Source organism: Salvelinus fontinalis, chromosome 7 (genome assembly GCF_029448725.1).
Source record: "Salvelinus fontinalis isolate EN_2023a chromosome 7, ASM2944872v1, whole genome shotgun sequence".
In the NCBI taxonomy this organism is placed as follows: domain Eukaryota; kingdom Metazoa; phylum Chordata; class Actinopteri; order Salmoniformes; family Salmonidae; genus Salvelinus; species Salvelinus fontinalis.
The window spans coordinates 55,388,269-55,410,321 of record NC_074671.1 but is presented as its reverse complement, the minus strand read 5'-3'; the positions used below and the strand labels follow the sequence as shown (position 1 = coordinate 55,410,321).

Below are 22,053 nucleotides of genomic sequence, written 5' to 3'. Positions count from 1 at the left end.
CCAGGTGGAAAGCATGGCCAGCTGTAGAAAAATGCTTATTGAAATTCTCAATTATAGTGGATTCATCGGTGGTGACAGAGTTTCCTATCCTCAGTGCAGTGGGCAGCTGGGAGGGGCTCTTATTCTCCATGGACTTTACAGTGTCCCAGAACTTTTTTGCGTTTGTGTTGCAGGAAGCACATTTCTGCTTGAAAAAGCTGGCCTTGGCTTTTCTAACTGCCTGTGTATATTAGTTTCTAACTTCCCTGAAAAGTTGCATATCACGGGGGCTGTTCGATACTAATGCAGTACGCATATAGAGTATTAAATATATGCACTCACTACTATTTTAGATGGGAATGTTTTGGTGACATCATGCTGTTGCTCTTCCTGCACGGTCCAATAAGCATGTGTGTGTTGTGTGTGTGTACATACCTGACTGTGTCACCCTTCCTAAGCAGTACGTGTACAAAAGACAGGTCACTCAATGGAGATAGAGAAACTATGACCAAGAACTTCCAGACAAGGTTCACCTCGCCACAGGTCGGCTCATGGTGTAGAAGACCGTGAGAAGTATGCAACTGTTGTTTAGTAAAATATCTCCTAAACCGAACCACAATTCTCACCTACATATAGCTTAATAAAAGTATTTACAATTGACTAACTGTACAACATGCTATTTAGAATTTTTTGAAAGTTAACTTATTATAAAATGTTATATCCCCAAACAGCGTACTAAGTAAAGCTTTGTCCGTGTGTGTGAGTGTTTGTGTGGGCAGATCTGGAGTTCATATTTCCTCAGCCACACAGGATGTCCGTAAAACATCTCACCAGGAGGCGTCTCTCTGACGGGTCGGAGTCGGACCTCCGTGCTGACGGACAGGTGAAGCCTTCCATAGTCACAGGAAGCAGTTATTATGAAAACCAGGAATACCGACAGCCATGGACGGATTTAAGAGTCCGACTTCTCATTTGGCTCTGATACAGACTCTCAGCTCAGAGAGGGCGGGTGTGCGCACAGACAAACACACACACATCATAGTCTGAACAGGGTCCAGACCGGGAACACCGCAGCCATAGATTCAGAGCTCTGATAAACATCACACTGCACCAGAGCCTCATTATCTGTTTAATATGATTATAAATAATGCCAGACGATCTAATATGATCAGAGTTAATAATTAAACAACATTATAATGTCACTGAAACAACCCTGCCAAGTTAACCTCAATAGTTAATGTGTGTGTGTTGTGTGTGTCCCAGTAACCCAGAGTAACCATGTAGACATCAGCACCAGCAGATTGAGGCGGGGCTGTCGTGTGTGTGTGTGTGAGTGTGAGAGTGAGTGTATAGCTGTCCTGTCAGGCAGGGTCAATTGAAAACATCTGTAGACAGAAACATTTACACGGTTTAGCCTGGTGGGCCTATATTCAAGGCTGTAAGTGTGTGTGTATATGTTTAATACTATGGAATAAGCACGACATGTTGCCATATGGAAAATGACCTCACCCTATAGAGGTGAAGGGTCACACACACACACACACGTGTTACATTTGCAACAAAATGTCACCTCTCGATCACACAAACTGTTTTCAGACGACACAAGACATCATGTAAACACAGGTGTCAGTGTTCCTCCATTTCTAAGTCTCCAAATAGACACAGTCTATAACAACCATATAGATCTACACCACCATATACAGTAACCTACATACATATACATCCAGATAACCTGCACATACTATAGATCACCACCATATACATACATTCAGGCCTGTATACGTAACTCCCTTAAAGAGTACATGGATGCTTTGATAGACACATACAGGTTATGACAGGACAGTAGATAACATCTAAGACATTCCTCCCACTGATGACTTCATAGTAGCACGTCCTCTTACTCTTCCTGGATTAGCCCGTACGCTTGTGTCCTGCTGGGTCCAACAACAACACTGGTGAATGGTCAATACAAGCCTGCTACAGTTCATAGACGGCCCCTATAGCTGTGTTGCCCTTCACCACTACGACATTGGACCAATCTGAAGTGACACCCTATTTTCCTTCGTGCTTTAGGTCAGAGCCTTCATTTAGGAACTAGCCATGGTAGCTGATGTTTTGGCAGAGAGGAGATGTTCACAACTCAAACCCACAGTATAAACGCACGCTATTCATACAAACAGTTCCACAGTCAGACTGTTCAGTCAGCTACAGGACCACCAGCAGGCTGACCGGTTGACTGGCTGGTTTCTAAGGGCTGGTTTGTTGTTGAGAGTTGGTTGTTTGTCGAGTTCTCGTTGGTTGTCGAGGACTCGTTGATTGTTGAGCAATCATTGGCTGCTAAGGGTTTGATGGTTTCCTGGTGGCTTATCAAGGGATGTCTGTTGCCTGGTTGGTTTGTAAGGGTTGGTTGGTTACCGGGTTTGTGGTTGATGACTTGTTGGTTGCTAAGGGTTCGATGAGTTCCTGGTTGGTTGTCAAGGGTTGGCTGGTTGCTTGGTTGTTTGTTGAGTTCTCATTGTTCGTTGACGACTCATTGGTTGCTAAAGGCTGGCTGTTTGTCCGGTAGGTTGCTAGAGATTGGTTGATTACCTGATTGGTTGTCGAGGGCTGGTTAGTTACCTGGTTGGTGGTCGAGGACTCATTAGTTGTTGAGAACACATTAGTTGTCTGGTTGGGGGCTAAGGGTTGGCTAGTTGTTGAGAACTCGTTGCTTGTTGATGAGTCATTGGTTGCTAAGGGTTTGAAAGATTCCCAGCTGGTTGTAAAGGGTTGGCTGGGGACCTGGTTAGTTGCTAAGGATTGGCTGGTTGCCTGGTTAGTTGTCGAGGGCTGGTGAGTCGCTAAGGGTTGGCTGGTTGCGGAGGACTTGTTGGTTATTGGGAAGTCATTGCTGGCCTGGTTGGTTTGTAAGGGTTAGTTAGTTACCTGGTTGGTGGTTGAGGACACATTGGTAGCTAACGGTTGGCTATTTGCCTGGTTGATTGTCAAGGGTTGGCTGGTTGCTTGGTTGTTTGTCGGGGACTTGTTGATTCGTGAGGACTCAGTGGTTGCTAAGGATTGGCTGGGTGCCTGGTTGGTTGCTAGGGATTGACTGGTTGCCTGGTCGGTTGTCATATGCTGGTTAGTTGCTAAGGGTTGGTTTGTTGCCTGGTTGGTTGATGAGGACACATTGGTTGTTGGGGACTCATTGGTTGCCTGGTTGATTTGTAGGGGTTGGCTGGTTGCCTGGTTGGATGTCAAGGGTTGGCTGGTTGCTTGGTTGTTGGTCAAGTTCTCGTTGTTTGTTGACGACTCATTGTTTGCTAAGGGTTGGCTGTTTGTCCGGTAGGTTGCTAGAGATTGGTTGGTTACGTGATTGGTTGTCGAGGGCTGGTTAGTTACCTGGTTGGTGGTCGAGGACTCATTAGTTGTTGAGAACACATTGGTTGCCTTGTTGGTGGCTAAGGGTTGGCTAGTTGTCTGGTTGGTGGTTGAGAACGCGTTGGTTGTTGATGAGTCATTGGTTGCTAAGGGTTTGAAAGATTCCCAGCTGGTTGTAAAGGGTTGGCTGGGGACCTGGTTAGTTGCTAAGGATTGGCTGGTTGCCTGGTTAGTTGTCGAGGGCTGGTAAGTCGTTAAGGGTTGGCTGGTGGCCTGGTTGGTTGTTGAGGACTCGTTGATTATTGGGAAGTCATTGCTGGCCTGATTAGTTACCTGGTTGATGGTTGAGTACTCATCGGTTGCTAACGGTTGGTTGGTTGCCTGGTTGGTTGTCAAGGGTTGGCTGGTTGCTTGGTTGTTTGTCGTGGACTTGTTGATTGGTGAGGACTCAATGGTTGCTAAGGATTGACTGGGTGCCTGGTCAGTTGCTAGGGATTGACTGGTTGCCTGGTCGGTTGTCATATGCTGGTTAGTTGCTAAGGGTTGGTTTGTTGCCTGGTTGGTTGATGAGGACACATTGGTTGTTGGGGACTCATTGGTTGCCTGGTTGATTTGTAGGGGTTGGCTGGTTGCCTGGTTGGATGTCAGGGGTTGGCTGGTTGCTTGGTTGTTTGTCAAGTTCTCGTTGTTTGTTGACGACTCTTTGGTTGCTAAGGGTTGGCTGTTTGTCCGGTAGGTTGCTAGAGATTGGTTGGTTACCTGATTGGTTGTCGAGGGCTGGTTAGTTACCTGGTTGGTGGTCGAGGACTCATTAGTTGTTGAGAACACATTGGTTGTCTGGTTGGTTGCCTTGTTGGTGGCTAAGGGTTGGCTAGTTGTCTGGTTGGTGGTTGAGAACTCGTTGGTTGTTGATGAGTCATTGGTTGCTAAGGGTTTGAAAGATTCCCAGCTGGTTGTAAAGGGTTGGCTGGGGACCTGGTTAGTTGCTAAGGATTGGCTGGTTGCCTGGTTAGTTGTCGAGGGCTGGTAAGTCGTTAAGGGTTGGCTGGTTGCCTGGTTGATTGTTGAGGACTCGTTGATTATTGGGAAGTCATTGCTGGCCTGGTTGGTTTGTAAGGGTTGGTTAGTTACCTGGTTGGTGGTTGAGGACTCATCGGTTGCTAATGGTTGGCTGGTTGCCTGGTTGATTGTCAAGGGTTGGCTGGTTGCTTGGTCGTTTGTCGGGGACTTGTTGATTGGTGAGGACTCAATGGTTGCTAAGGATTGACTGGGTGCCTGGTTGGTTGCTAGGGATTGTTTGGTTGCCTGGTTGGTGGTCAAGGGCTGGTTAGTTGCTAGGGGTTGGTTTGTTGCCTGGTTGGTTGATGAGGACACATTGGTTGTTGGGGACTCATTGGTTGCCTGGATGGTTTGTAGGGATTGGCTGGTTGCCTGGTTGGTTTGTAGAGGTTGGCTGGTTGCCTGGTTGATTTCTAGGGGTTGGCTGGTTGCCTGGTTGGTTCCTAGGGGTTGGCTGTTTGACTGGATGATTGTCGAGGCCTAGCAGACCAAAATGGAAATAAATCTGACCTTGATATGTGATTTTTGTCTAATAAACTAATCTAAACTAGTTGGTTACCTGGTTGGTTGTAGAGGATCCAGTGGTTGCTAAGAGTTGGCTGCTTGTCTGGTTGTTTGTCAAGGACTTATTGGTTGTCGAGGACTTGTTGGTTTTTGAGGACTCGTTGGCTGCCTGGTTGGTTGCTAAGGGTTGGCTGTTTGCCTGGTTGCTTGATAGGGGTTGGCTAGTTGCCTTGTTGGCTGCTACGGGTTGGCTAGTTGCCTGGATGGTTGTTGAAGACTCACATGTTGCTAAGGGCTGGGTGGTTGTTAAGGGTTGGCTGTTTGCCTGGTTGGTTGCTAAGGGTTGGCTAGTTGCCTGGTTGGTTGCTAAGGGTTGGCTAGTTGCCTGGTTGGTTGCTAAGGGTTGGCTAGTTGCCTGGTTGGTTGTTGAAGAGTCACAGGTTGCTAGGGGCTGAATGGTTGCTAAGGGCAGGTTACCTGTGGAGGGTTGGTTAGTTTCTAAGTGCCAGTTGTTATTGTAGCAGATCAGAGGGGGAGCGCTACAATGAGAGAAAACAAAAAGCAGTTAACAAACAAACAAACAAACACACACACACACACACACCACACACCACACACACACCTGGCCAGTTGGGTGTGTAGGTCCTGTGTGAGCTGGTAACACTGAGCGTAGTAGCTACCCTGGGCTTCTACAAAGTCATACAGACTTCTCAAATGGGCAGCCTGCAAGAGACAGGGTAGAACGAGAGAGTGAGCAGGTGTCTGTGTTAATGCCAGTCTGTGTGTGTGTGTGTGTGTGTGTGTGTGTGTGTGTGTGTGTGTGTGTGTGTGTGTGTGTGTGTGTGTGTGTGTGTGTGTGTGTGTGTGTGTGTGCGTGTTGGTACATACATGTGTAGTGTTGATTCCCTCCAGCAGTAGTCTGGTGATCTCTGACTGTCGGTCAAACACACACTGAGAGATCCTCAGCTCCATCTCAGCCTGAGAGACTTCCTGGGCCCACATCTGACAGCATTGGATAGAGATACATAGGATCAACCAATGAGAAGACATACAGGAACAGGACCAACCAATGAGAAGATATACAGGAACAGGACCAACCAATGAGAAAACTGCTGGTCCATTTTCATCATATCGTCCAGTCTTACTGTGTTCTGCTAGCTGATGTTAAAACAAGTGTGTGGGAGTGTGCATGTGTATATGTGAGGACTGACCTTCAGCCATCTGACTCGTAGGAAGCTGAACATGTAGGAGACATGAGCTACATACTCCTCTCCTAATGGGTTAGCATTTAGACCCTGAGAGAGAGAAAGGGAGAGAGAGAGAGAGAAAACAGAGGGAGAGAGAGAGATTGAGAGAGAAAGAAAAAAAGAGACAGAGAGACACAGAGAGTGAGAGAGAGAGAATGAGAGAGAGAGAAAGAAAGAGAGCGAGAAAACAGAGGGAGAGAGAGAGAATGAGAGAGAACGTACGAGAGAGATAGAGGAGAGAGCGATGAGAATTGACTTTTGATGCTGTGCACGGTTGACACTCTTGGAAACATAAGGCACTCCTCCTCTCCTGACCCAACTACGCATAAATCGTTCAAGCAACCACTGACCCTTCCTTAAGTCATCTACTGCATCTTGCCATCTTTATGTAATACATGTACCACTAGCCACTTTAAACTATGCTACTTTATGTTTACATACCCTACAGTACTCATCTCATAGGTATATACCGTACTCTATACCATCTACTGCATCTTGCCTATGCCGTCTGTACCATCACTCATTCATATATCTTTATGTACATATTCTTTATCCCTTTACACTTGCGTGTATAAGGTAGTAGTTGCGGAATTGTTAGGTTAGATTACTTGTTGTTATTACTGCATTGTCGGAACTAGAAGCACAAGCATTTCGCTACACTCGCATTAACATCTACTAACCATGTGTATGTGACTAATAAATTTGATTTGATTTGATTTGAAGTCCGAGTAGGTCCAATGGATAGCAACTGTCATCCAGCCTGACACATAGAACAAGCTCACGTTTAAATCGTATGAAAGCCAGTGAGGGCTATGGCAAAAACTGAGAGTTTTCTTTAAAAAAATAAATAAGTAATGGTAAAATAATTTAACAGCGCACCAGGTGTACTTGCTACTGTGATTCCTGAAATGCAGAGCATTTTGAGATTCAAAAATTATAATTTGTTACATTGTTTGCTAGCTCAGCTGGTTAGCGAAGGGTCAATTCATGAGGTCAGCTGTATTAGGTCAGCTGTAAGACGTCAGCGATGTGAGGTCAGCAGTATGAAGTCAGCAGTATGAAGTCAGCAGTATGAGGTCTGCAGTGTGAAGTCAGCAGTATGAAGTCAGCAGTGTGAAGTCAGCAGTATGAAGTCAGCAGTGTGAGGTCAGCAGTATGAAGTCAGCAGTATGAAGTCAGCAGTGTGAGGTCAGCAGTATGAAGTCAGCAGTGTGAGGTCAGCAGAGTGAAGTCAGCAGTATGAGGTCAGCTGTATGAGATCAGCAGTATGAGATCAGCAGTATGAGGTCAGCAGTATGAGGTCAGCAGTATGAGGTCAGCAGTATGTGGTCAGCAGTATGAGGTCAGCAGTATGAGGTCAGCAGTATGAGGTCAGCAGTATGTGGTCAGCAGTATGAGATCAGCAGTATGAGATCAGCAGTATGTGGTGGACAATATGAGGTCAGCAGTATGAGGTCAGCAGTATGTGGTGTGCAGTATGAGGTCAGCAGTATGAGGTCAGCAGTATGTAGTCAGCAGTATGAGGTCAGCAGTATGAGGTCAGCAGTATGAGGTCAGCAGTATGAGATCAGCAGTATGAGGTCAGCAGTATGAGGTCAGCAGTATGTGGTCAGCAGTATGTGGTCAGCAGTATGAGGTCAGCAGTATGAGGTCAGCAGTATGAGATCAGCAGTATGTGGTCAGCAGTATGAGATCAGCAGTATGAGGTCAGCAGTATGAGGTCAGCAGTATGAGGTCAGCAGTATGTGGTCAGCAGTATGAGATCAGCAGTATGAGGTCAGCAGTATGTGGTCAGCAGTATGAGATCAGCAGTATGAGGTCAGCAGTATGAGGTCAGCAGTATGAGGTCAGCAGTATGTGGTCAGCAGTATGAGATCAGCAGTATGTGGTGGACAGTATGAGGTCAGCAGTATGAGATCAGCAGTATGAGGTCAGCAGTATGTGGTCAGCAGTATGTGGTCAGCAGTATGAGGTCAGCAGTGTGAGGTCAGCAGTGTGAGGTCAGCAGTATGAGGTCAGCAGTATGTGGTGGGCAGTATGAGGTCAGCAGTATGAGGTCAGCAGTGTGAGGTCAGCAGTGTGAGGTCAGCAGTGTGAGGTCAGCTGTATGAAGTCAGCAGTACGAAGTCAGCAGTATGAAGTCAGCAGTATGAAGTCAGCAGTGTGAGGTCAGCTGTATGAAGTCAGCAGTATGAGGTCAGCTGTATGAAGTCAGCAGTATGAGATCAGCAGTTTGTGGTGGGCAGTATGAGGTCAGCAGTATGTGGTCAGCAGTATGAGATCAGCAGTATGTGGTGGGCAGTATGTGATCAGCAGTATGAGATCAGCAGTATGAGGTCAGCAGTATGAGGTCAGCAGTATGTGGTCAGCAGTATGAGGTCAGCAGTATGTGGTGGGCAGTATGTGGTCAGCAGTATGTGGTGGGCAGTATGTGGACAGCAGTATGAGATCAGCAGTATGTGGTCAGCAGTATGTGGTCAGCAGTATGAGGTCAGCAGTATGTGGTGGGCAGTATTACATTTAAGTCATTTAGCAGACGCTCTTATCCAGAGCGACTTACAAGTACATACATTCATACTTTTTTTTTGTACTGGCCCCCCGTGGGAATCGAACCCACAACCCTGGCGTTGCAAGCGCCATGCTCTACCAACTGAGCCACATGGGGCCCATGTGGTCAGCAGTATGTGGTCAGCAGTATGAGGTCAGCAGTATGAGGTCAGCAGTATGAGGTCAGCAGTATGTGGTCTGCAGTATGTGGTGGGCAGTATGAGGTCAGCAGTATGAGATCAGCAGTATGTAGTCAGCAGTATGAAGTCAGCAGTGTGAGGTCAGCTGTATGAAGTCAGCTGTATGAAGTCAGCAGTGTGAGGTCAGCAGTGTGAGGTCAGCTGTATGAAGTCAACAGTATGAGATCAGCAGTATGTGGTGGGCAGTATGAGGTCAGCAGTATGTGGTGGGCAGTATGAGGTCGGCAGTATGAGGTCAGCAGTATGAGGTCAGCAGTATGTGGTGGGCAGTATGAGGTCAGCAGTATGAGATCAGCAGTATGAGGTCAGCAGTATGTGGTCAGCAGTATGAGGTCAGCAGTGTGAGGTCAGCTGTATGAAGTCAGCTGTATGAAGTCAGCAGTGTGAGGTCAGCAGTGTGAGGTCAGCTGTATGAAGTCAGCAGTATGAAGTCAGCTGTATGAGATCAGCAGTATGTGGTGGGCAGTATGAGGTCAGCAGTATGTGGTGGGCAGTATGAGGTCGGCAGTATGAGGTCAGCAGTATGAGGTCAGCAGTATGTGGTGGGCAGTATGAGGTCAGCAGTATGAGATCAGCAGTATGAGGTCAGCAGTATGTGGTCAGCAGTATGAGGTCAGCAGTATGAGGTCAGCAGTATGTGGTGGGCAGTATGTGGTCAGCAGTATGAAGTCAGCAGTGTGAGGTCAGCTGTGTGAGGTCAGCTGTATGAAGTCAGCAGTATGTGGTGGACAGTATGAGGTCAGCAGTATGTGGTGGGCAGTATGAGATCAGCAGTATGTAGTCAGCAGTATGAGATCAGCAGTATGTGGTGGACAGTATGAGGTCAGCAGTATGTGGTGGGCAGTATGAGGTCAGCAGTATGAGATCAGCAGTATGTGGTCAGCAGTATGAGGTCAGCAGTATGTGGTCAGCAGTATGTGGTGGACAGTATGAGGTCAGCAGTATGTGGTGGACAGTATGAGGTCAGCAGTATGAGATCAGCAGTATGAGGTCAGCAGTATGAGATCAGCAGTATGTGGTCAGCAGTATGAGGTCAGCAGTATGTGGTCAGCAGTATGTGGTCAGCAGTATGAGGTCAGCAGTGTGTGGTGGACAGTATGAGGTCAGCAGTATGTGGTCAGCAGTATGAGATCAGCAGTATGTGGTCAGCAGTATGAGGTCAGCAGTATGTGGTCAGCAGTATGTGGTCAGCAGTATGAGGTCAGCGGTATGTGGTCAGCAGTATGAGGTCAGCTGTATGTGGTGGGCAGTATGAGATCAGCAGTATGTAGTCAGCAGTATGAGATCAGCAGTATGAGGTCAGCAGTATGTGGTGGACAGTATGAGGTCAGCAGTATGTGGTGGGCAGTATGAGATCAGCAGTATGTGGTCAGCAGTATGAGATCAGCAGTATGTGGTCAGCAGTATGAAGTCAGCAGTGTGAGGTCAGTTGTATGAAGTCAGCTGTATGAAGTCAGCAGTATGAAGTCAGCAGTGTGAGGTCAGCAGTGTGAGGTCAGCAGTGTGAGGTCAGCTGTATGAAGTCAGCAGTATGAGGTCAGCAGTATGAGGTCAGCAGTATGAGGTCAGCAGTATGTGGTGGACAGTATGTGGTCAGCAGTATGAGATCAGCAGTATGAGGTCAGCAGTATGAGGTCAGCAGTATGAGGTCAGCAGTATGTGGTCAGCAGTATGAGGTCAGCAGTATGAGGTCAGCAGTATGTGGTCGGCAGTATGAGGTCAGCAGTATGAGATCAGCAGTATGTGGTCAGCAGTATGAGGTCAGCAGTATGTGGTGGACAGTATGAGGTCAGCAGTATGTAGTCAGCAGTATGAGGTCAGCAGTATGTGGTCAGCAGTATGAGGTCAGCAGTATGTGGTGGACAGTATGAGGTCAGTAGTATGTGGTGGACAGTATGTGGTGGGCAGTATGTGGTCAGCAGTATGAGGTCAGCAGTATGAGGTCAGCAGTATAAGATCAGCAGTATGTGGTGGACAGTATGAGGTCAGCAGTATGAGGTCAGCAGTATGAGGTCAGCAGTATGAGATCAGCAGTATGAGGTCAGCAGTATGTGGTCAGCAGTATGAGGTCAGCAGTATGTGGTGGACAGTATGAGGTCAGCAGTATGAGGTCAGCAGTATGAGGTCAGCAGTATGAGGTCAGCAGTATGAGGTCAGCAGTATGAGGTCAGCAGTATGAGGTCAGCAGTGTGAGGTCAGCAGTGTGAGGTCAGCAGTATGAGGTCAGCAGTATGTGGTGGACAGTATGAGGTCAGCAGTATGAGGTCAGCAGTATGAGGTCAGCAGTATGAGGTCAGTAGTATGTGGTGGACAGTATGAGGTCAGCAGTATGAGGTCAGCAGTATGAGGTCAGCAGTATGTGGTGGACAGTATGAGGTCAGCAGTATGAGGTCAGCAGTATGAGATCAGCAGTATGAGGTCAGTAGTATGAGGTCAGCAGTATGAGGTCAGTAGTATGAGGTCAGCAGTATGAGGTCAGCAGTATGAGGTCAGCAGTATGTGGTCAGCAGTATGAGGTCAGCAGTATGAGGTCAGCAGTATGATGTCAGTAGTATGTGTGTTCTCACCCGGGCCTCGCTGTCTGCTTCCTGTGCCTTTCTCAGTCTGGCCTTTGCAATGTCCAGATCTAACCGCTTATTCACCAGCTGCCTGCGCTCATTCTACACACACAAGCACACACACACACCGTTGTCAGAGTGTATTTGTGTTATAATAGTGTGTGTGTGTGTGTGTTGTGGTGTGTGTGTTGTGGTGTGTGTGTGTGTTGTGGTTTGTGTGTGTGTTGTGGTGTGTGTGTGTGTTGTGGTGTGTGTACCTGTATAACTGTGTATTCCTGGTCAGTAAACCTTCGTAGAGGAGACAGGAAGTTGATGTCTGTACTCTGGATGAGCTTCTTGTTCGCCACCCCGATCTGCCTCTCCAACTCCCCACACTTAATCAGAGTACTACCTACACACACACACACATATATATACACATGTCCAGTCTCTAACCATAGTGTGTGGGTGTACCATAGTGTGTGTGTTTGTACCATAGAGTGTGTATATCGTAGGGTGTGTCTGTGTGTATCGTAGGATGTGCGTGTGTGTGTACCATAGGGTGTGTGTGTGTGTGTGTGTGTACTGTAGGGTGTGTGTGTACCGTAGGGTGTGTGTGTGTGTGTGTGTGTGTGTACCGTAGGGTGTGTGTCTCCCCAGTTCCAGAGCAGCGTCCATCATGTTTTCACTCAGCAGCTCGTGGGGGGTTGGCCTCTCAGGGGCGCTCCAATCCAGACCCTTATACAACAAGTCCTCTAAACGAGCTCCTAAAAGGGTTCAGAGATGAGGGGCTAGAGGTTAAAATCCCTTAGCTTACACACACACACACACACAAAACTAACCAGGGTTAGGCTGCAGTAAAGTCTCAGTCTGTGAGATGATTTTGTCAGTCCAGGTCTTAGTGGACTCTGCTCTGTCCAGGAGACTCTCCAACCGGCTGTCCAACTCTGTCTTCTCAGCCTGCCCCAGAGCTTCCTCTGTATACTGGGGAGATAGAACATCTATGTGTGAGTTGGAGATGCAGTTTCAAAGGATCACATTTGAGGAATGGCCCCGCCGGAGACCGTCGCTGTCCACTGTCACGTGACGTTGTCCATATGAATGGTGCTGAATCTCCGATTGCTGACCAGCGGCTTTGTTCACTTGAGCACAATTTATTTGTTATTTTTTTAATCTTGTGACAACTAGCTATATGTGTTAGGCATATGTTTTATTTATTTTACTAGGCAAGTCAGTTAATTACAAATTCTTATTAACAGTGGGTTAACTGCCTTGTTCATAGGCAGAACGACAGATTTGTCAGCTCGCTCTAACCACTAGGCTACCTGCCGCCCCAAATACACAACTGTCGTCTCCGCTACTATGTAACTGAATCAGATTGACATATATATCGACCCTTGGAGATTACTGAAGTTAAATTCAATATCTCCCTCACCTGAACTGCTCGGTTGATAAACGCGCCCGCATCCACAGCGAGTCTCGTGATATCCATCTGGTCAAGGTCGGCCGCTCTCCTACGGCGCAACGAGCTAGGCTAGCTGTCTAGCAGCCGTGGACAGCTATAACAATACATCTCTTCTAACCGGATTACTGGCATGTGAAAAACTGAGACCGTAAACAACGACCATTCTAGAAAGACAGAGTATGACTAGCGGTGATGTATCCTCTCATAACATTTCCCACAGAGCTAAGAATATCCACCATATCATCTCGCGTTGTTTGAATGGATGACAGCGGAATCTGTTTACATCTCCAGCAGCTCGTTTCTCTATTCGCGGCGGCTGCTGCAAAGGACATTTTGTCGCGCTATGACGCGAAGATTAGGTATCCCGCCAAATTTCAAACTCCCTCTGTCATGTGTGAGTCAATGCTTCATGTATATCTCTGTTCCTGTTTCAACCATCACCAGACAGACTGACTGGCCCCTCAGTAATCTCAGTAACCCTCAGTAATCTGAACAATTAGACCACACACACATTCGATTTTTTATTATGGGAAAATATGCAACTGCCCCATGAAAAAACATAATTACTCCAGATTTACAAAAACATGAACAGAACAAGAAAAATATTGAATTTGTAAACAGTTTCTCAGAGAAGCCGTGTGTATCACAGGTAAGGTCCCCAGCCCAGGTACATCTGACACAGTAGTTTGTCGTCAGTAGCCTCCTGTATGAGGTAGTGGACATGTCCCTCTATAGACAGAGGCAGACCCAACACTTTGTTATGACTCTTTATCACGCCCTGCAAACGCTGATCAATCTCACACACATGGGTCTTGGCCTGGGAGGGGAGAAAGGACGAGTTAGTTCATCCTTTCACATTTATTTAGAGTGTGTTTTATATGAACATGTCTTTATAGAGAGCGAGAGAGAGGGATAGAGTGTGTGTGTACCTTCTCGTTGACTATCTCTCCAGTCTCACTGGCCTGTGTCTTGGACGGTCCTTTAGGTTTACTCCACTCTACCAGAGGGTCATGGAGGAACGTCTTCAGTACACTGAAACAAAAACACACACACACACACTGACTATACACACACACACTAATATACACCCTACCATTGGTCCTTTGAAGTCCCACTCACCTGCTGAGGCTAGTTTGGCACATGTTGATCTGAGTAGCCTCTGTGTTTATATGTGTGTTTGTGTTTATATGTGTGTGTGCGTTTGTGTTTATATGTGCGTTTGTGTTTATATGTGCGTTTGTGTTTATATGTGTGTTTGTGTTTATATGTGTGTGTGTGTGTTTGTGTTTATATGTGTGTGTGTGTGTTTGTGTTTATATGTGTGTGTGTGTGTTTGTGTTTATGTGTGTGTGTGTGTTTGTGTTTATATGTGTGTGTGTGTGTTTGTGTTTATATGTGTGTTTGTGTTTGTGTTTATGTGTGTGTTTGTGTTTATGTGTGTGTGTTTGTGTGTGTGTGTGTTTGTGTGTGTGTGTGTTTGTGTTTATGTGTGTGTGTGTTTGTGTTTGTGTGTGTGTGTGTGTGTTTGTGTTTATGTGTGTGTGTGTGTGTGTTTGTGTTTATATGTGTGTGTGTGTGTGTGTTTGTGTTTTTATGTGTGTGTGTGTGTGTGTTTGTGTTTATATGTGTGTGTGTGTGTGTGTTTGTGTTTATATGTGTGTGTGTGTGTGTTTGTGTTTATATGTGTGTGTGTGTGTGTGTGTGTGTTTATATGTGTGTGTGTGTGTGTGTGTGTGTTTATATGTGTGTGTGTGTGTGTTTGTGTTTATGTGTGTGTGTGTGTGTGTTTGTGTTTATGTGTGTGTGTGTGTTTGTGTTTATATGTGTGTGTGTGTGTGTTTGTGTTTATATGTGTGTGTGTGTGTGTGTTTGTGTTTATATGTGTGTGTGTGCACCTCATGAGTGGTTCTCTCTGGTCTCTCATCAGGCGTAGCGTGACTTCACAGGCGGTTCTGAACAGCCCCTCTGTCCCCATGGGGCCCATAGCATGGACCATGTTCTGGGTCAGTCTGAACGGAACCACTTCCGGAACATCAAACGTCTCACCCTGAGAGAGTGAGGGGGGTAGGGAGAGAGAAAGAGAGGGAGGAGAGAGAAAGGAGGGAGAGAAGGGGTGGGATCGAGAGGCATGTATTGAATTTGGCCTCATGAACTTGTTGAGGTGCAAGCAAGTCCAAGCAACACACACCTTGTTGAAGAGGCAGTTGAAGTCTACGTGAACACACTCCCCGGTGAATGAGTCAAACAGGATGTTCTCTCCATGGCGGTCTCCAAGACCCAGGATGTAGCCCACCACGGACATCACCGCTGTGGAGCGACAGTAGGCTGACCTGCTGCTGTACCTACACACACACACCGACCAGAGACAGAAACACACACGGTCAATCACCAGTAATGTATTGTGTAAACGTGTGTGTGTACTGGGTCGTACCATGTGGTGGGGTCAGGGAAGGTTCGGAGAAACCATTCATAGAAGACAGGAGGGTGTCTGGCACACAGGACATCCTTATGGACTTTCAGCTTCTCCTCAAGCGATGCAGTCTTAGGAAGAATAAACTTCTTCAACTCTTTACCTGACATCAGGATACCTACACACACACACACACACACACATACACACACACACACACTTAAGTGAGTTTTATTGAGTGTGTGTACCTCTCTCCTAGTAGAGTGTGGTCAGTGTGTGTACCTCTCTCCTAGTAGAGTGTGGTCAGTGTGTGTACCTCTCTCCTAGTAGAGTGTGGTCAGTGTGTGTACCTCTCTCCTAGTATAGTGGTCAGTGTGTGTACCTCTCTCCTAGTATAGTGGTCAGTGTGTGTACCTCTCTCCTAGTATAGTGGTCAGTGTGTGTACCTCTCTCCTAGTAGAGTGTGGTCAGTGTGTGTACCTCTCTCCTAGTATAGTGGTCAGTGTGTGTACCTCTCTCCTAGTAGAGTGTGGTCAGTGTGTGTACCTCTCTCCTAGTAGAGTGTGGTCAGTGTGTGTACCTCTCTCCTAGTATAGTGGTCAGTGTGTGTACCTCTCTCCTAGTATAGTGTGGTCAGTGTGTGTACCTCTCTCCTAGTAGAGTGTGGTCAGTGTGTGTACCTCTCTCCTAGTAGAGTGTGGTCAGTGTGTGTACCTCTCTCCTAGTAGAGTGTGGTCAGTGTGTGTACCTCTCTCCTAGTAGAGTGGTCAGTGTGTGTACCTCTCTCCTAGTAGAGTGTGGTCAGTGTGTGTACCTCTCTCCTAGTAGAGTGGTCAGTGTGTGTACCTCTCTCCTAGTATAGTGGTCAGTGTGTGTACCTCTCTCCTAGTAGAGTGGTCAGTGTGTGTACCTCTCTCCTAGTATAGTGGTCAGTGTGTGTACCTCTCTCCTAGTAGAGTGGTCAGTGTGTATACCTCTCTCCTAGTATAGTGGTCAGTGTGTGTACCTCTCTCCTAGTATAGTGGTCAGTGTGTGTACCTCTCTCCTAGTATAGTGGTCAGTGTGTGTACCTCTCTCCTAGTATAGTGGTCAGTGTGTGTACCTCTCTCCTAGTAGAGTGTGGTCAGTGTGTGTACCTCTCTCCTTGTATAGTGGTCAGTGTGTGTACCTCTCTCCTTGTATAGTGGTCAGTGTGTGTACCTCTCTCCTTGTATAGTGGTCAGTGTGTGTACCTCTCTCCTTGTATAGTGGTCAGTGTGTGTACCTCTCTCCTAGTATAGTGGTCAGTGTGTGTACCTCTCTCCTAGTATAGTGGTCAGTGTGTGTACCTCTCTCCTAGTATAGTGGTCAGTGTGTGTACCTCTCTCCTAGTAGAGTGTGGTCAGTGTGTGTACCTCTCTCCTAGTAGAGTGGTCAGTGTGTGTACCTCTCTCCTAGTAGAGTGTGGTCAGTGTGTGTACCTCTCTCCTAGTAGAGTGGTCAGTGTGTGTACCTCTCTCCTAGTAGAGTGGTCAGTGTGTGTACCTCTCTCCTAGTAGAGTGGTCAGTGTGTGTACCTCTCTCCTAGTAGAGTGGTCAGTGTGTGTACCTCTCTCCTAGTAGAGTGGTCAGTGTGTGTACCTCTCTCCTAGTAGAGTGGTCAGTGTGTGTACCTCTCTCCTAGTAGAGTGGTCAGTGTGTGTACCTCTCTCCTAGTAGAGTGGTCAGTGTGTGTACCTCTCTCCTAGTAGAGTGTGGTCAGTGTGTGTACCTCTCTCCTTGTATAGTGGTCAGTGTGTGTACCTCTCTCCTTGTATAGTGGTCAGTGTGTACCTCTCTCCTAGTATAGTGTGGTCAGTGTGTGTACCTCTCTCCTAGTATAGTGGTCAGTGTGTGTACCTCTCTCCTAGTATAGTGGTCAGTGTGTGTACCTCTCTCCTAGTAGAGTGTGGTCAGTGTGTGTACCTCTCTCCTTGTATAGTGGTCAGTGTGTGTACCTCTCTCCTTGTATAGTGGTCAGTGTGTGTACCTCTCTCCTTGTATAGTGGTCAGTGTGTGTACCTCTCTCCTTGTATAGTGGTCAGTGTGTGTACCTCTCTCCTAGTATAGTGGTCAGTGTGTGTACCTCTCTCCTAGTATAGTGGTCAGTGTGTGTACCTCTCTCCTAGTATAGTGGTCAGTGTGTGTACCTCTCTCCTAGTAGAGTGTGGTCAGTGTGTGTACCTCTCTCCTAGTATAGTGTGGTCAGTGTGTGTACCTCTCTCCTAGTAGAGTGGTCAGTGTGTGTACCTCTCTCCTAGTAGAGTGGTCAGTGTGTGTACCTCTCTCCTAGTAGAGTGGTCAGTGTGTGTACCTCTCTCCTAGTAGAGTGGTCAGTGTGTGTACCTCTCTCCTAGTAGAGTGGTCAGTGTGTGTACCTCTCTCCTAGTAGAGTGGTCAGTGTGTGTACCTCTCTCCTAGTAGAGTGTGGTCAGTGTGTGTACCTCTCTCCTTGTATAGTGTGGTCAGTGTGTGTACCTCTCTCCTTGTATAGTGGTCAGTGTGTACCTCTCTCCTAGTATAGTGTGGTCAGTGTGTGTACCTCTCTCCTAGTATAGTGTGGTCAGTGTGTGTACCTCTCTCCTTGTAGAGTGGTCAGTGTGTGTACCTCTCTCCTAGTATAGTGTGGTCAGTGTGTGTACCTCTCTCCTAGTATAGTGTGGTCAGTGTGTGTACCTCTCTCCTAGTATAGTGTGGTCAGTGTGTGTACCTCTCTCCTAGTATAGTGTGGTCAGTGTGTGTACCTCTCTCCTAGTATAGTGTGGTCAGTGTGTGTACCTCTCTCCTAGTATAGTGTGGTCAGTGTGTGTACCTCTCTCCTAGTATAGTGTGGTCAGTGTGTGTACCTCTCTCCTAGTAGAGTGGTCAGTGTGTGTACCTCTCTCCTAGTAGAGTGGTCAGTGTGTGTACCTCTCTCCTAGTAGAGTGTGGTCAGTGTGTGTACCTCTCTCCTTGTATAGTGTGGTCAGTGTGTGTACCTCTCTCCTTGTATAGTGGTCAGTGTGTGTACCTCTCTCCTTGTATAGTGGTCAGTGTGTGTACCTCTCTCCTTGTATAGTGGTCAGTGTGTGTACCTCTCTCCTAGTATAGTGGTCAGTGTGTGTACCTCTCTCCTAGTATAGTGGTCAGTGTGTGTACCTCTCTCCTAGTATAGTGGTCAGTGTGTGTACCTCTCTCCTAGTAGAGTGTGGTCAGTGTGTGTACCTCTCTCCTAGTAGAGTGTGGTCAGTGTGTGTACCTCTCTCCTTGTATAGTGGTCAGTGTGTGTACCTCTCTCCTTGTATAGTGGTCAGTGTGTGTACCTCTCTCCTTGTATAGTGGTCAGTGTGTGTACCTCTCTCCTAGTATAGTGGTCAGTGTGTGTACCTCTCTCCTAGTATAGTGGTCAGTGTGTGTACCTCTCTCCTAGTATAGTGGTCAGTGTGTGTACCTCTCTCCTTGTAGAGTGGTCAGTGTGTGTACCTCTCTCCTAGTATAGTGTGGTCAGTGTGTGTACCTCTCTCTTTGTATAGTGGTCAGTGTGTGTACCTCTCTCCTAGTATAGTGGTCAGTGTGTGTACCTCTCTCCTTGTATAGTGGTCAGTGTGTGTACCTCTCTCCTTGTATAGTGGTCAGTGTGTGTACCTCTCTCCTTGTATAGTGGTCAGTGTGTGTACCTCTCTCCTTGTATAGTGGTCAGTGTGTGTACCTCTCTCCTTGTATAGTGGTCAGTGTGTGTACCTCTCTCCTTGTATAGTGGTCAGTGTGTGTACCTCTCTCCTTGTATAGTGGTCAGTGTGTGTACCTCTCTCCTTGTATAGTGTGGTCAGTGTGTGTACCTCTCTCCTTGTATAGTGGTCAGTGTGTACCTCTCTCCTAGTATAGTGTGGTCAGTGTGTGTACCTCTCTCCTAGTATAGTGTGGTCAGTGTGTGTACCTCTCTCCTAGTATAGTGTGGTCAGTGTGTGTACCTCTCTCCTTGTAGAGTGGTCAGTGTGTGTACCTCTCTCCTAGTATAGTGTGGTCAGTGTGTGTACCTCTCTCCTAGTATAGTGTGGTCAGTGTGTGTACCTCTCTCCTAGTATAGTGTGGTCAGTGTGTGTACCTCTCTCCTAGTATAGTGTGGTCAGTGTGTGTACCTCTCTCCTAGTATAGTGTGGTCAGTGTGTGTACCTCTCTCCTAGTAGAGTGGTCAGTGTGTGTACCTCTCTCCTAGTAGAGTGGTCAGTGTGTGTACCTCTCTCCTAGTAGAGTGTGGTCAGTGTGTGTACCTCTCTCCTTGTATAGTGTGGTCAGTGTGTGTACCTCTCTCCTTGTATAGTGGTCAGTGTGTGTACCTCTCTCCTTGTATAGTGGTCAGTGTGTGTACCTCTCTCCTTGTATAGTGGTCAGTGTGTGTACCTCTCTCCTAGTATAGTGGTCAGTGTGTGTACCTCTCTCCTAGTATAGTGGTCAGTGTGTGTACCTCTCTCCTAGTATAGTGGTCAGTGTGTGTACCTCTCTCCTAGTAGAGTGTGGTCAGTGTGTGTACCTCTCTCCTTGTATAGTGGTCAGTGTGTGTACCTCTCTCCTTGTATAGTGGTCAGTGTGTGTACCTCTCTCCTTGTATAGTGGTCAGTGTGTGTACCTCTCTCCTAGTATAGTGGTCAGTGTGTGTACCTCTCTCCTAGTATAGTGGTCAGTGTGTGTACCTCTCTCCTAGTATAGTGGTCAGTGTGTGTACCTCTCTCCTTGTAGAGTGGTCAGTGTGTGTACCTCTCTCCTAGTATAGTGTGGTCAGTGTGTGTACCTCTCTCCTAGTAGAGTGGTCAGTGTGTGTACCTCTCTCCTAGTATAGTGGTCAGTGTGTGTACCTCTCTCCTAGTATAGTGGTCAGTGTGTGTACCTCTCTCCTTGTAGAGTGGTCAGTGTGTGTACCTCTCTCCTAGTATAGTGTGGTCAGTGTGTGTACCTCTCTCCTAGTAGAGTGGTCAGTGTGTGTACCTCTCTCTTTGTATAGTGGTCAGTGTGTGTACCTCTCTCCTTGTATAGTGGTCAGTGTGTGTACCTCTCTCCTTGTATAGTGGTCAGTGTGTGTACCTCTCTCCTTGTATAGTGTGGTCAGTGTGTGTACCTCTCTCCTTGTATAGTGGTCAGTGTGTACCTCTCTCCTAGTATAGTGTGGTCAGTGTGTGTACCTCTCTCCTAGTATAGTGTGGTCAGTGTGTGTACCTCTCTCCTAGTATAGTGTGGTCAGTGTGTGTACCTCTCTCCTTGTAGAGTGGTCAGTGTGTGTACCTCTCTCCTAGTATAGTGTGGTCAGTGTGTGTACCTCTCTCCTAGTATAGTGTGGTCAGTGTGTGTACCTCTCTCCTAGTATAGTGTGGTCAGTGTGTGTACCTCTCTCCTAGTATAGTGTGGTCAGTGTGTGTACCTCTCTACTAGTAGAGTGGTCAGTGTGTGTACCTCTCTCCTAGTAGAGTGGTCAGTGTGTGTACCTCTCTCCTAGTAGAGTGTGGTCAGTGTGTGTACCTCTCTCCTTGTATAGTGTGGTCAGTGTGTGTACCTCTCTCCTTGTATAGTGGTCAGTGTGTGTACCTCTCTCCTTGTATAGTGGTCAGTGTGTGTACCTCTCTCCTTGTATAGTGGTCAGTGTGTGTACCTCTCTCCTAGTATAGTGGTCAGTGTGTGTACCTCTCTCCTAGTATAGTGGTCAGTGTGTGTACCTCTCTCCTAGTATAGTGGTCAGTGTGTGTACCTCTCTCCTAGTAGAGTGTGGTCAGTGTGTGTACCTCTCTCCTTGTATAGTGGTCAGTGTGTGTACCTCTCTCCTTGTATAGTGGTCAGTGTGTGTACCTCTCTCCTTGTATAGTGGTCAGTGTGTGTACCTCTCTCCTAGTATAGTGGTCAGTGTGTGTACCTCTCTCCTAGTATAGTGGTCAGTGTGTGTACCTCTCTCCTAGTATAGTGGTCAGTGTGTGTACCTCTCTCCTAGTATAGTGGTCAGTGTGTGTACCTCTCTCCTTGTATAGTGGTCAGTGTGTGTACCTCTCTCCTAGTATAGTGTGGTCAGTGTGTGTACCTCTCTCCTAGTAGAGTGGTCAGTGTGTGTACCTCTCTCCTAGTATAGTGGTCAGTGTGTGTACCTCTCTCCTAGTATAGTGGTCAGTGTGTGTACCTCTCTCCTTGTAGAGTGGTCAGTGTGTGTACCTCTCTCCTAGTATAGTGTGGTCAGTGTGTGTACCTCTCTCCTAGTAGAGTGGTCAGTGTGTGTACCTCTCTCTTTGTATAGTGGTCAGTGTGTGTACCTCTCTCCTTGTATAGTGGTCAGTGTGTGTACCTCTCTCCTAGTATAGTGGTCAGTGTGTGTACCTCTCTCCTAGTAGAGTGTGGTCAGTGTGTGTACCTCTCTCCTTGTATAGTGGTCAGTGTGTGTACCTCTCTCCTTGTATAGTGGTCAGTGTGTGTACCTCTCTCCTTGTATAGTGGTCAGTGTGTGTACCTCTCTCCTTGTATAGTGGTCAGTGTGTGTACCTCTCTCCTTGTATAGTGGTCAGTGTGTGTACCTCTCTCCTTGTATAGTGGTCAGTGTGTGTACCTCTCTCCTTGTATAGTGGTCAGTGTGTGTACCTCTCTCCTTGTATAGTGGTCAGTGTGTGTACCTCTCTCCTTGTATAGTGGTCAGTGTGTGTACCTCTCTCCTAGTATAGTGGTCAGTGTGTGTACCTCTCTCCTAGTATAGTGGTCAGTGTGTGTACCTCTCTCCTAG

At 47.1% G+C, this 22,053-nt stretch overlaps 2 protein-coding genes and 1 non-coding gene across 4 annotated transcripts in view; all 3 read right to left on the bottom strand.

Moving 5' to 3' along the window:
* Positions 1 to 1,095: 1,095 nt before the first annotated feature.
* On the bottom strand, positions 1,096 to 13,230 carry LOC129859771 (mucin-17-like). 2 transcript variants are annotated; one of them, XM_055929876.1, is made up of 10 exons: positions 12,869 to 13,229; positions 12,276 to 12,417; positions 12,072 to 12,200; positions 11,712 to 11,845; positions 11,464 to 11,556; positions 6,114 to 6,197; positions 5,791 to 5,904; positions 5,525 to 5,625; positions 4,958 to 5,441; positions 1,096 to 4,878 (listed from the first exon to the last, which is right to left on the bottom strand). In XM_055929876.1, the coding sequence occupies exons 1-10, from the start codon at positions 12,923 to 12,925 to the stop codon at positions 2,893 to 2,895; spliced, it is 3,324 nt and encodes a 1,107-aa protein (XP_055785851.1). In that variant the 5' UTR covers positions 12,926 to 13,229; the 3' UTR covers positions 1,096 to 2,892. The 2 variants fall into 2 exon arrangements, with proteins under 2 accessions (XP_055785851.1, XP_055785852.1); XM_055929877.1 differs by lacking the exon at positions 11,464 to 11,556 and having other exon boundaries at positions 12,869 to 13,230.
* trnaa-ugc (transfer RNA alanine (anticodon UGC)) lies at positions 8,741 to 8,816 on the bottom strand. The gene has a single exon. It is a non-coding gene; the product is annotated as a tRNA-Ala (tRNA).
* Positions 13,231 to 13,406: 176 nt separating the features above from the next.
* The window catches only part of atr (ATR serine/threonine kinase), a 41,283-nt gene continuing 32,636 nt past the window's right edge, over positions 13,407 to 22,053 (bottom strand). The window contains exons 42-46 of the mRNA XM_055929874.1: positions 15,330 to 15,486; positions 15,087 to 15,240; positions 14,794 to 14,945; positions 13,828 to 13,930; positions 13,407 to 13,715 (exon numbers count right to left, since the gene is read on the bottom strand). Coding sequence (XP_055785849.1) covers positions 13,542 to 13,715; positions 13,828 to 13,930; positions 14,794 to 14,945; positions 15,087 to 15,240; positions 15,330 to 15,486 — 740 coding nt within the window. The 3' untranslated portion in view covers positions 13,407 to 13,541. The remainder of the gene's footprint in view (positions 13,716 to 13,827; positions 13,931 to 14,793; positions 14,946 to 15,086; positions 15,241 to 15,329; positions 15,487 to 22,053) is intronic.